General features: G+C 39.5%; 1 protein-coding gene across 1 annotated transcript in view; it reads right to left on the reverse strand.

The window, feature by feature from the left end:
- The window catches only part of lrp5 (low density lipoprotein receptor-related protein 5), a 59,276-nt gene that overhangs the window by 24,408 nt on the left and 20,723 nt on the right, over positions 1-14,145 (reverse strand). The window contains exons 6-11 of the mRNA XM_008410912.2: positions 10,415-10,611; positions 9,548-9,679; positions 7,009-7,097; positions 6,700-6,918; positions 6,500-6,588; positions 6,035-6,206 (exon numbers count right to left, since the gene is read on the reverse strand). Of these exons, the coding sequence (XP_008409134.1) occupies positions 6,035-6,206; positions 6,500-6,588; positions 6,700-6,918; positions 7,009-7,097; positions 9,548-9,679; positions 10,415-10,611 (898 nt within the window). The remainder of the gene's footprint in view (positions 1-6,034; positions 6,207-6,499; positions 6,589-6,699; positions 6,919-7,008; positions 7,098-9,547; positions 9,680-10,414; positions 10,612-14,145) is intronic.

Raw genomic sequence — 14,145 nt, forward strand, 5'->3', positions numbered from 1 at the left:
TCTGTCCATAAAAGTAATGAACAGAATCGGTGACAAAGGGCAGCCTTGGCGGAGTCCAACTCTCACCGGAAACGAGCCCGGCAGTAAGTCGGGCTCGACTTACTGCCGAGTAAGTCGAGCATTACTCGGCATTACTCGGCAGTAATTGCGCATTGCGGACCAGACCAGACTCTGACACCGGTCATACAGGGACCTGACAGCCCGTATCAAAGGGCCMGGTACCCCATACTCCCGGAGTATCCCCCACAGGGCCMCCCGWGGGACACGGTCGAACGCCTTCTCCAAGTCCACAAAACACATGTAGACTGGTTGGGCGAGTAACAGTTGTAATGTAATATTGTTTTTTTTAAAAAGTTTTGTTGGCTCTAATGGCCTTCATTTTAAAGTTAACAGGAAACAGGGTAATCAGAGAGAGGGGGAAGACATGCGGCAAATCTCACCAGGCCGGGAATCGCCATGAGGACTAAAGCCTCAATRTGTGGGTCACGACTTGCCCCTGCGCTACCACAGCACCCCTGTACTTATACTGTTTATAAGTTAGATGGGAATGAGGCGAGAGCTGTTTTTGATAGGGCTGCACCGATTGCAGTTTTCTGGCTGATCACTGATTGCCAATCTTTAAAAAGCCTGACCTGCTCATTCAGATTTTGTCGGATATAAAATTTTTTGTGTGAAATGTTGCTAAATATAGCAAGAAAGTCACGGAGTTGATAACAGTAGGGTGATTGTTGTTGACTGCAAACATGCAGACATGACCTGGTGGATGAGTCTGTCTGCTCTTGTCCTGATTACACCCAGTGCTTCACCCCCACCGTTCATCCCCACACTTGGCCACGCCCCTCAGTGTCTCGACACCACCCACTTTGGTGGAATAAAAAAATAATAATTTCGTATTCAGGGTTGTGTGTTTACATCGGGTTTAGTTACACTTAAAAGGTGTACACATGCAGTACAAAACAACAAGGGTAAGTTGCTCAAAAGTTAATGGTTTCAGCTCAGAGGCTTTAATCCATGACTTTTGTGTTCTGATCAGCATATCCAATTTTAACATCTGGCGTTTTTGATATTTCTTGATCCAAGATGTTTTTATTTAAACTGACACAATTTACACACATACCATGTTTTTTTAATATTTATTTATTTAAAACCCTTCACTATCAGGAGGATTCCAGTGTCCTCAAGGGCAGCGTTTTTCAACCTTTTTTGAGCGAAGGTACATTGTTTTAATTGAAAAAAAATCACAAGGCACACCACCAACCAAAAATGTAAACAAAGATACTCTGTAGCCGCCTACTGTATAGTCATTCTTATCAAAGTGTCTTAAATAGAAATCAAATAAACACAAAAATTATTTTTTATCATATTTTACATTTCTTATTTCAAATTGCACTTAACATGTCCACTTCAAAAATACACCTGAACAGCCACAACACTGTGGTCTTAAATTTAAAGAAGTTGTAGAAAACTTCAAAGTGTTTTAYAAACTAATCCACAAGCATTCTTATAGCCGGAATACAGAAAATAATTCTTATTCTGAAAGAAGCAATAATATTTGGGAAATATTTCACTTCATATTCGGTGTGACAATATGAAGAGTTGCATGTACAAAATGTCAAAATCTGTATATTTTACCCACCTAGTGTGAAACCTGTGCATGTTTAGATGAAAACGGAGCTGATTTCCTGGCAGAAATTGAAGAAAGACAAAGYTCTTCCTCAACAGCTCTCAGTCTCTCTCTGTTTTTAGTTTTTATAGTAGCCAGGCTTGAGAAGCTCACTTCACACAGATATGTTGTGGGAAATGGACCCATGTTCTTTCCAACTACTGCTGAGCTTCTCTGTCATCACAGTCTTGATAGATTCAGTGCTCTCACCGCTACCTGTAACATCCATGCATCACTAATTCTCTTGTTTTAATGTAAAATGCTCTGTACCTACTGCCATCTAGTGGTAAGAAAATTACATGATTACGCCGCTAGTCACTACTACAGCAGACACTTGAAGATGGCATTATTTGCAGATAATTCATTCATTTTCAAAAAATCTTTTAAGACCAATTACCGGACTATAAAGCGCACCATACTATAAGCCGCTGGTATCTCTGCTGCTCTTGGTTTCCCATAAAGACCAGGCAGAGGGCTGAGTCATAATAAATCTGCTGGATATATTAAGGACGCAGCACTCCGTCTCCAAAGCCAAACCATGGTTTCGGTCACGCCGAGTTTACGTGCTGCGGCTCTATTTCCCCCCTGTACTGCCAGATCGACAGTTTAAAAACATTTCTCTGTCGTGCCTGCTGCTAGCATGTGCTTGTTCTAAATGAAAATCAGCGTGTCCTTCTTTGATTTACAATTTTGACTTCTAATGATTCACTTCCTGCTAAAGAGCCCCCCGGTGGTTGAAGAAAAATCAACAGAAAAGCCTCACCGGGCTATAAGCCGCATGGTTCAAAGCTTAGGAAAAAAGTAGCGGCTTAGTCCGAAAATACGGTACCGCAGCTGAAATTGGATAATTTCCACGGCACACCTGACGATCACTCACGGCGGCACAGTGGTTGAAAAACACTGCTCAAGGGCACATTGAAGTGTTTTAAGGATGACTGCTAAAGGGTTAARATTGATCATTACATAATAAGCCTCAGAACAATTCTTTCACACTCATGTCAACACCATAACATTTTGGCAGCATAGCACTGAGATCTTGTTACAYTCCTACACCGAATTGCAAGATTTGTTCTAGACATTTACAATATTTTTTAACACAGACTAGTATTTATGAACTCCAGATACTTGCTCTGCTGTTTTTAAGTACCCTGGTCATTCCGTTCTGGTGCAATTCCACTCGAAAAAAAGTTCTCACTTCCAGCACAGTCTGGGTTTTGTCCCCTTGACTTGGATTCTCTCCAGTCGATTTCCTACCAGGCCAGTCAGCAAATAGAAGAAGAAGTTATGAACAATGACGTTGATTTTCAGCGCTAATTAAGAATGTAGTCTGATTGTAGTTCTAGCAATGGCAAAACACTGAATTAACATTAACAGCTGCATCGTTTGGATCAGCTATTCTCTCTTTGCAGTGTTGGATGGTTCCTGTAAGCTTCTTGTGTTACTTATGTCATGCTAATTTTACGAGAGCGATTCGGTAAAATTTAAAACCTCAACGCAGCCCATGGCACCAGGAAGTAATTGTTTCTCAATAGAAAGCGAAAGTTTTATTAAACTTCACGTATCCTTCTTCAGCAGTACCCCACGGGCAAATCACACCGTGGGGTTTTAGTGCATAAACTTTATCAAAAATCAGAGCAACCCATAAACAACCACAAGAGTCAAACACTGAAAATATCTTCACCTTTATCAGCTATTTCATTTCAGCAAAATAAAAACATTGTTAAAATGTGGGAAAAGGGGTTTTGAAGTGGCTCCTTTCACCCTGACAGAGGGTGGGAGGAAGGGTGAGACAGAGCAGCCGCCCCTTTTCAATTGGTAAGCATTCAGCCAGAAACTTGGCTATTCACTGTTTTGTTGCACTCTTCTCCCTTCTCTCTCTGCTGCTATGCAAGTAGCAAACATTAACACAAGGAAACATTGAGAAATATGGTCACAGAGTTACAGGGACACCACGGCCAAAGTCTGGTGGAAGAAAAAAACGATCCAACAGGAACAGGAGAAAATCGAAAAACAAAGACAAACGAAGTGTAAAACATGTTGTAAAAGAAGAGGAGATGTATTGATGTTGGGAGAATGAAGGAGAACAAAGATCACTTTCTCAAAGGGATCTAGAAGCTTTGGAGCAGCAGGGGGAGGGCAGTATAAAAAACTCCCCAAACCCCACCTCAATTTATTGTTCTCTATTTTCCAAACCTCTTTCCCTATAGTTAACAATCCTGCTAACATCTGGCTTTTAGTGCTGTGGGAAAGTTTTCAGTTGGCATTTAGTCCTGCATCAATCAGCCCTGCTGTAGCTGCAGGTATTTAGCCCCTGCTAATGTTGTGCCATAGCAAACAAGACATKTTTTTACACTTATCCAACAGTTAACTCAACACACACAACAGATGCAACAAAGAGACATAAATAGTTTATACATTTGTTATCAACATCGCTGGGACTCAAATTTCAAATAAGGCATGATATTACTTCATATTTGCACCTACTAAAATACTTTTCAAAACACATCAACTTAAGTTGCAAAATAATCAGTTTAACACTGTCGTCCCAACATGTGTCAGAATTTTATGTCTGCTTAACATCTCAGTGTGTGTCAAAGATCAGATTGAGAAAGAGTTGAGAGTGATGATAAATGGTTCAAACTTAAACTCAAGTTGTTTTGTCAATGCTCATATATTTTCTGCAAAAACAGAGAAATGTCTTCCCTCTCTGTGGCTGCAAGAACAAGATGACATAATTCTGTTCTTCCAGCAATGCTTTGGGAGTTCTTGTAACTTATCCTTAACACATTTTCTGGCCAACATTGTCTTCTTGTGCAGTATCTGACAAATACTGTGATTAGAAATAAATTTTAAATGGATACGTTTACCACTAATAAATCAGTTATCATTTTCCAGGTGTAAATGGGTTTCTATGACTGAAAACCATAAAAATATGCATACCGCTCCAATGGTATAGACTACAGGTGTCAAACTCCAGTCCTGGAGGGCCMCTGCCCTGCAACATTTTGATGTGCCTCTGCTGCACCACCTGAATAGAATAATTAGGCCATTAGCAAGGCTCTGGAGAAGTTATCTACACAAGAAGGAAGTAATTAAGCCATTTCATTCCAGTTTGTGGGTTCACTCTTTGAGGCTGCGGGCCTGTTTTGTACCTGTGGCACATCTAAAAACTGAAGGACAGTGGCCCTTGAGGACTGGAGTTTGACACCCCTGGATAATGTCAGGAGCAGAAATAGTCAGCACTGGATCCTCAAAACAGAAAGTGCAAATGAATCACTGGTATGTACATTTCAGACTGCAAACTTTTTAAAACTGTAAACATTGGTGACTTGTCTGCTTCAATAGTTTATTCCTTTTCAAAAAGGAATTTGAAAAGGAACATTTCAGTGCAAAAATTGCAAACTTGCATTGCTCATATCCTAGCTAATCAGAAGAGATAAAACGTGCAGAAATGTTTGCACTCACAGTAAACCCAAGGACTGTACAAGCTTCGTCATATGTCCTGGTCTTTTCTTGCTGACTGTTGCTTTATTTACCTCTGCTGTGGTTTTTCTGTTCATTGTCACAAACTTCTCCACCTCTGTCAGCTCTGCACACCAGTATGCCTGTGTAGGCTACTTCTACTGTGTTTAACAGGTTGCTTTTGTTCAGCCATGAATAAAGACACTGGCACAAAAAAATCCTCCTGCCTCTCATTCCCCCTTTCTCTCGTGAATGTTCTCAGTTCCTGTGGAACACTTCTGGAGCTTACAGTAAAATCTAACGGTGGTTCATTTTAGTCGTTTCTACTTTTTGTCCTGGGATTCTCTGAAAGGCTCTGCATTAGTTTATTGCTTTCTAAGAAATCAGTTAAATAAAAACATATGTATTATGTTGAGAGAGTAATGACATTCTCTAGAGTGATTTCATGGGTATGTGGCTAATTCATAAGCACTTTTCTGGAATCTCACCGACCAGTCAGAGTACCTCAACACTACAAGGCCTTCACAGATCAGTGGTCAGTGCAAACTTCAGTGCTTGCCCGAGGGCATTTACCAGGGACAGCTGGATTTGATCTTGAATCTTCCCAAGTGCCAGACAATTACTTTTATCAGCTCAGCCACAGTAGTCGGTTCCTGTGGCCCAGCAGTACACTAATATACTCAATGCCTGTTGTGAAGGGTATTTGTAATTTTGAGTGTTCAGTAGTCTGAAAGCAGAAACTCATTGCAGTTTACAGATAAACTGAGTCGCTCGGCTGCTTTGCCATTTCCTCTCATTCCATTGGAGTTAATGATAATCCAGTTAAAATTCATCTTTCTTTCCTCTTGTGTTACATATATTTCTTGACCAGCCAAGCAGCTGAAAGAGGCCACATGCTGATTGACTTACCTCTATCTTGTCAGTTTTAGCATCTCCCCAGTAAAGCTTCCCTGCTGTGTAGTCTATGGCTAATCCATTGGGCCAGCCAAGAGAGCTGTTGAGCAGGACCACCCGAGCTGTTCCATCCAGGTTTGCTCTCTCAATCTTAGGATGCTGACCCCAATCAGTCCAGTACATAAAACTGAAAAAAATGAGTCAATGTGAGAAGACAGACATCAGTTATAGATATCAGCAAACATGCAACCAAGAAAGCCATGGGTTCTTTTATTTTACTGATGGCTGCCAATCACTTATTTTTGTCATTAATTTTGTTAGTGTATTTTAAATCTGCTTCAACAGGCAATCAATGGCATTTTGCAGGAACTTTTAGTGTTAGGATAAGGAATTATTTTGAAAGGGATCAAATCAAAGCTGTTTTATTTAAATAAAGATGGAGAGATCCAGCTGTGACAAATTCAGACAAACGACATCTACCCATTAACAGGATCCAGAACAATGGCTCTGGGTTCCTCTAGGTCCTCCGAAATCAAAATTTTTCGTGATGTTCCATTTAGTCTGGTAACCTAAAACAGCACACAGCAATAATAAAAAGAAGTGCAATGACATGTTTACTGTCACATAAAGTGTCATCTCTGTCCAGTTGTAAAGAACTGAGATAAGAAATAGTTCTGTACCTCAATCCGATCAGTGCCAGTGTCAGTCCAGTAAAGGTTTCTGGCCACCCAGTCAACAGCAATACCATCTGGGTGGTTGATGTCCATGTTAACCAGTATTGTGGCATTGCTGCCATCAATGTAAGATCTTCGTATGGCCCGAACCTCATCATCTGTCCAGTAGACAAAACCTTCAACCGGGTCATAGTCTATGGCAATAGCATGTCGAATGTCATGAACCTGCATGAGAAGAGTGATAAAAACCTCAGAGCCTCACTCTTACAACAAAGTCCAACAGTATTGTTGGTGTGTGTGTGTGAGTGTATTCACCTGTAGCACTATGTCAGTGAAATCTGGCAGATCAAGTGAGATTCTCCTCAGGTCTGTCCGTCTAGCCAGCAGCAAAACCTGCTCTGCACCTGATCAAGATACAATTCATCTTCATGTTGAGGACCATCAATATGTAACCATCTCATTCAGTTCAAATTGTCAGCCCTACATTACATTTGCTTTTTATTTATTTTGATAGTTTAACAAGTTAAATCTTTATATGAGTAATAAGTCCTAATTAATACCAGTAACAATAATAATAAGACATAAAATGTAGAAAGTTTTTTTAAAAATGCATTTTATAAAAAAAACCTCTGGAGGCAAGTTTGAATTTATTGTGGATTTCAGATTCTGTCAAAACAACCTGTTACTTCAAACTGCACCTCGATCACATGTTGTTTGTAGTTGTCACTTTCCCTGAAAGCTTACACAGTTTTATATTCTTCTGTTCAAACCACTGAAAATCAATCATTTGCAACAAAACTTTATGTCTGTGTCTTCAAAACATTAAATAGCTCTGAGCCACAGTATACACACCACTCCTACAAATTAAAGGGTTTTTCTTGTTCTGACTGGCCTTTCATATCTAATTAAATGTTGGCCAACAAGATCCCAATCACATTCCACACAGAGAGGTGAACAATCCGGCCTAAATGAGGAAAACCAGCCAGGAAATATCAAGGGAGACGGTGAATAGAGGAGAAAAAGCATCTGCACTTCAGCTCTCATCTTTGCTTCACTTCCTTTAAAGACCCTTCAAGACCACTGACTAAGAGTCAAATAAACACACACGCACGCACACACATGCTCCGTCTCTACTGCCAGAACAATAACAAACACTTCAATTTAACCAGCCAAGCAAAACAAATTAGGGGCACATACGCAACAGACATTCGCCCAAACTGCAGGCTGACACAATAAAGCATTGTTGTTTTTATTGTCAACAGTGGCCAGGCGATTGGTTGGCATGCCTCATTCAGATTTATTGCCTAGCCTCAGAGACACACACACAAACCTTTACTCAGTATTTACTTTTTGCATAATAAGGCTCCTTTGTTTTAACATCGTGGGAATCAATATGGCAGCTGGTCAATTTGAGAGTCCGTGTGTTTTCTGAGATGTCTCTACAGATTTTCAGGATGATGGTCCCGGTGCCACGTCACACTCCAACACCAAAGACACCTCTAGGTTCAGCGATACCATACACTGACACACTGATTATTTCAGTCATCTGCAGATACTGCTAAAATCCATTTGATTCCTTCAAAGAAGAATAATCTTCTTCCTAGAGCTTTTCAGCTACTTCATCATAAATTTAATATGTTAAAATAAGTTTGGGAGAGAGATAACACACACGCACACGCGCGCACGCACACACACACAAACACACAAACACACACACACACACACACACACACACACACACACACACACACACACACACACACACCACTCTTATAGAGGTTTAAGTGGCAGCAACTACAAACATAGTCTTAATAGAAAATCCTTCAGTCATTTTCTGTTCTAAAAATTAAAACATTAAAATATGATGCATATACATCATCAGCATGTTTATTTCTGAATGACACCATGATATACACTGGATGCGAACTTGTAATGTTTAATTTTTTTTCCTGGGTGAGCTTAACTTGCAAATAATTCTTAKTCAGGGAAAAGAGCTACAGAACTGCACAGACACGACCCATCATCAGCAATGGCCTTCAGGWAGCAGCTCTAGTTCAAATGCCACTTTATCTCTGCAGGAGTTACAGCATCAGAACCTTCTCTGCTCCCAAACAGGCCTAACTGTGTTTCACAAGGCTGTCACTCTGTTTCTATCCAGCAGTCCAGAGTTAGATCAGCACTGTGCTCAGGTCTCTGCCACACGGCGGTTGGATGAGCCTCAGCCAAACACATCACCCAGGACCGAGGCAGAATCAGTATCACTGTCAGGGACTAAAATCTCACAGATTGTTGGATAAACCACTAGTTATGCAATCAAATTAACAAAAAATAAAAAGGGCCCTCCAAACGCTCTGGGAACACTCCCTCCCAACTCATCTCTGCTGAACTATCCTCATTGCCRATCATCCTCCAAACCTTTCTTCATACTCCTTCAGTCTTAATCATCCCTCACTGTGAAACTACTCCAGAGTCAATGAGCCACTTAGCTTAGCCTAAAACCCAGGCTAACTGAACAACCAATCAAATCTCTGGTCCTTATCAACATCATTGTATCCATTCTTCCCCATTTCTCCTTTTCTTTTCCTGAATGTTTTAGGAAACACAAAGCTTCAAGTGGAATGTTTTAGTCAAACTGCACTTTTGAAGATTTATCTGATTGCTATCGTGGTATATAAATATTTTTTGCTCTTGTAATCCTATCATGGTTTTTAAGCTTAGTGCATTCATTGCCTCTGCCATAGCTGCAGCAACCATTTTTTTAAATGCAGTAAAACGAACTCTAAAATAACAAAGTTACTACTAAAGTGAGTGGACTTGCAGTTTAGGTTTGTACTAATGGAAGTCAGACACATACCTGGCTTGCATGTCTTTCCATCTGCTTTAAGCTGGACTCCCGTGGGACAGGCGCAGCTGTAGAAAGGCTGGAGTGGAGAGAGCAGGCAGAGGTGACTGCAGCCTCCGTTATCGTTGCTGCATGGAGTCTGAACTGAAATAATACAAAGGAAAACACAGAAATTAACAACTAAGAAAGATTAGGCTTGATAAAGTGAAAATATGAACTAGGGTGCAATATGCTTTTTTATAACGTGAATAGTCATTAATAGATAAATTATGAACTTTTGTTGTTTTTTTTGTCAAAAATTTGGAAAACCTTTAGATTTCATCGGAATTTCAATACATCATTTATGTCCAAAGAAAAATCTAATAATCCAGACAAAAACACTACTGGTCACGACTACTGACGAATTATAATTAGTGCCAAAAAAACTGAATGTGAGAATAGTTTCTGAAGAGGAGGCTCTACACAGGCACACTGGTGTGCACTAAAAATCAAAAGCAGAGAGGTTTCTGGTTYGGTTTCATAAAGAGTGTTTAAGTTTATTTAAAAATAACACAGATATTCTCTGACCTGACCTCGTACAAAATTCAAATATAAACATTAATTTTGTGTTAGAAAAACTGCTTCACTCCTCAGTCCTATACTGCAAACAACCAGACCAACCACAACAGCTGTCTTTTCTTCCTAATCACAGCAGGAGGCTGACCTAAACACAAAATAACAGCTCATCTGTCATCTCTAATCATTAGTATAAGTTAGGATCAACAGCAACATTTCTCATTTAGCAAATAGTTAATTAATCAAATACTTAATATGTTCAAACACTAATACTCGATTCAGTGTTACATTGACCGTTAAACATAGGTAGAACATTCCACTTACTGTATGGCTGTCGATAAGGCTCCAGAACCTGGATGTCCATTGGAGAATAAATCCCACTGAGGATCTCTCTGGTTTTGTCTCCACTGTGTTTGTTACAGGCATGGATGGAGCGAGTCTGCCAGTCAGTCCAGTATAACGTCTCCTTAGACAATGTTAGTGCAAAAGGATGGGTCAGAGTGCCCTCCACCACTGCTTCTCTGTAAGATGGGGGAAAAAAACACTTGACAACAACAAGAATTTTTATGGGGGAATTTTTATGAGTTTAGTAATATGTTTCCTTATTACTAAACTTAGTAATATGGAAACATTTCCTTAATTTGGAGATTAAAAATCTCTACTGATGTTTGGATCCTGAGTTGTTAAGTGGATTGATTATTATGTTGTTTTCCTTAGTTTTTTCTATTAGTTATGACTTGTTTCTATTTTTACTTCAATGTCTTAGTGATTCTAGCTATGTTCATTTCTTGTGTCTAGTCCTTTTCTTAGTTAATCAAATTTTTTATTATGTTTCTTATGTCTAGTTATTTTGTTAGATTAATTTAATAGTTCCCAGTGTGCTCTCCCTCAACCCATGTGCCACCTCCTCTTCCTCTCTCCTCAGCCTGCCTTCTGCTCTCTCCTTGCTCATTAGCTCGGGTCTTTTGTCCAACATTCAACCTCCCAGTACTTAAGCACCTCATTCTCAGCCACTCCTTGCTTCTCTCCGTCTTGTCTACGCCTGTTATTTTTCCCATCTGTTCCCTGCCATCTCTTCCATCCCTACACCCCCAGACTTATGGCTTGTGTTCTTATTTGGCTTATTTTTTTGTCTTGTAAGCTTTTGTTCTTAGTTTTATTTATGTATTTATTTTTTTTTCACCACTACCTGACATCTCAAGTCTGCTGTATTTGATATTCATGAAACCTTTACTTTATGGAAACAAAACAATAGGGATTGTCTGTATTTCTAAAATGTTATCTTGTCTCCTTGTTGTGAGCCCAATATCAGTGATTGCTTCATTTATAAGCTTAATTCATCATCACACCCGTGGTAGTAACAGAAGTTTTCACACTTCTTGACGGTTGGTGATGAACCTGGCTAATAGTTAGCTAACACAAGCAGAAAGGTGCACTGTTGAATCTCTGGCATACATCTTATATCACAGTGCACAAAACGCTAGAAGTGAAAGTAGGTATATTTCATTTTTAGAATAACTGGGTAGTGAAAATACTAATGCAATAACATTACAAGTGGATTTATGTTTCCCTCCCAGTAGAACTAAAAGTGCAGCATTAATGAGAAAGTACACAGTAGCAGAAAAAAGTAACAAGTAGCTAAACTGGCAAGTACAAGCTATGCAAAATCAACTGTTGAACATCAGTGTGAAATATGTTTTGTTGCTACGCAGAAAATGCTGATGCCACCATAAAGGCTGGAAAGCCCAGATTTGGGCAACACGATTTTCTGTAGCCAGAACTTCCTATTGCTCACTAATAGTRTAAACAGTGGTTGTGGAACTACTGCTGTGCCTCTAAAGGAACAGAGGCTAACTTGGTCAGACAGCTCCAACATATTGGTTTGGACTCAAAACACCTCCACCACATTCCAACATAATATACAGGCAGAAATCAGTTCCACAGAACAGATGCTTTATGCCTGACTGCAGTATAAACACATTAAAGACTTCAAAAAAGGAATCAAAGCTTTAAGTGTAGGAGATTTTTTTTACATGTAAGCCTTTTCACTGACAGCAGAGATATCACATAAAAGGAGAAAACAGACATAGTGAATGATTTATCCCAAGCAGATAACAAAGGTTCCATATGGAAATCTTACCTGATCGCAACAGATCAAAGCAAGCCTAAATTTTCACTGTTTTCATTTTCTTATTTGAAAACTGATGACCTCAGCAAAAATATGTGCTTTGATATTATGTGGCATCATTGATCTTAATTCGGTGAAGAAAGATAGAGAAATAAGTCAAGATTTAGAAAAACAGATGTGAACGATGCACTGGAGAAAGGAAACTAAATCCAGAGATGAGTGTGTGTGGAGCTGTGTTGGTTTTAACTGAGGCCTTCATTCCACAGCTCTGTTTGTCTTGGACTCTTCTTTATTTTTCTTTAAATCTGTCAGTATAGCTATTCTGTTTCTTACTCCATTACCGTTATTTTAAAAAAAGCAGCTCACAGAGGAATATTAAATATGGTCTAGTTAGAATTTAAGGTTTAGACCATAAAAACTGTGCATCTTGCAATTCATCTTTTAAACCAAATGCACAAGTTAACTTTGCCCTGCATGTTGATATAACACCACGTGAAAACCTGTGTACATTATAGTCTTTTACACAGAAGACTATAATTTTGTCCCATATAACAACAGCTTCAAACATGAGTAATGCAAGAGTAGTTCACTGGTGAAAGCAGCAATATTTTAAAATGAATCTTCTCTGGCTGGATTGTATTAGAATGAACTTGTATGAATTGAATTAACCAAACGGAATTGTAATACAAGTGCAGCAAAAGTTCTGTATGCAAACTCAATCTGGAGGAATAGGTCTTTTGCGTCTTGAATATTTCTATGTGAAAACAAGTTTCTCCAATGAAAATAAAGGGAATTGAAATAATCCACTCCAACCTTCCACCCAAACAACAACTATACCAAATTTAAATTGACAATAATTTAGTCATTCTTCTCATATAAAACAGAACTACAGGCATTGTTTGGTGAAATATTAATGGAATACGCAGTTTTTCTAAGACACCTACTTGTTTGACATGATTGGAATAAGTGCTAGGAGTACATAGATATTTTTTGAAGTAGAAACCACTTCTAGAGTAGAGGGTCTGTTGTGGTGGTGACGTACACTATATTGCCAAAAGTATTCGCTCACCTGCCTTGACTCACATATGAGTTTAAGTGACATCCCATTCCTGATCCATAGGGTTCAATATGATGGTCTAACTTTTGCAGCTAAAACAGCTTCCACTCTTCTGTGAAGGCTGTCCACAAGGTTTAGGAGTGTTTATGGGGATCTTTACCATTCTACCAGAAGCACATTTGTGAGGCCACATACTGATGTTGGACTGGTCTAAAGTCCAGTGGTGGCGTTCTTTACAGAATTTACTGATATGCCTCGGCTGTGAGGAATATCACCAACTCCACTTGTGATTAATGACTAGCCATGACTCAGCTTGACTTTGAAGGTTTATGATGAAAATGTTTTATGAAAGACTACCCAGGTGAAAAAAAAGTATACTATAGTATACTTTTATCGATGTACTTAAACTGTACTATTTTGGAACAACTAATTTTGTGCTTAGTATACTTTAGTAGTATTTAAATAGTATTAAATTACAACTAATAGTATATTTTAGTATACTATACGTGTTGGGTTCTGCAGGGGAGTGTTTTCTCTACATTCTCAGGGTGGCAGGCTGATGGGATCCAGCTGGTGCTCATCATCTCCAATCAGCAAGGGCCTTAAATAGGAGTGGCTTCCCGGAAGAAGATGCCAGATGGTTCCGCTTCTACAGTGGTACACTCTAGCTCTTAGTGCTGTGTCTCAAGTGTTTTACTTGTTCCTGACGCCTCTTCCATCTCTTCCTTCCTCCTAGAACCAGCTCTGACCTCTCTCTGAGAGTCTGATCCACCTGTAGGCCTAGCCCCTGGATTCCTCCACAACCACCACCCTGCTGCTGCCTGTCCACCCTGAGTTACCTGCTGGAACTCCTCCACCTGGAAACCCCCT

Source organism: Poecilia reticulata, linkage group LG6, assembly GCF_000633615.1.
Source record: "Poecilia reticulata strain Guanapo linkage group LG6, Guppy_female_1.0+MT, whole genome shotgun sequence".
In the NCBI taxonomy this organism is placed as follows: Eukaryota; Metazoa; Chordata; class Actinopteri; order Cyprinodontiformes; family Poeciliidae; genus Poecilia; species Poecilia reticulata.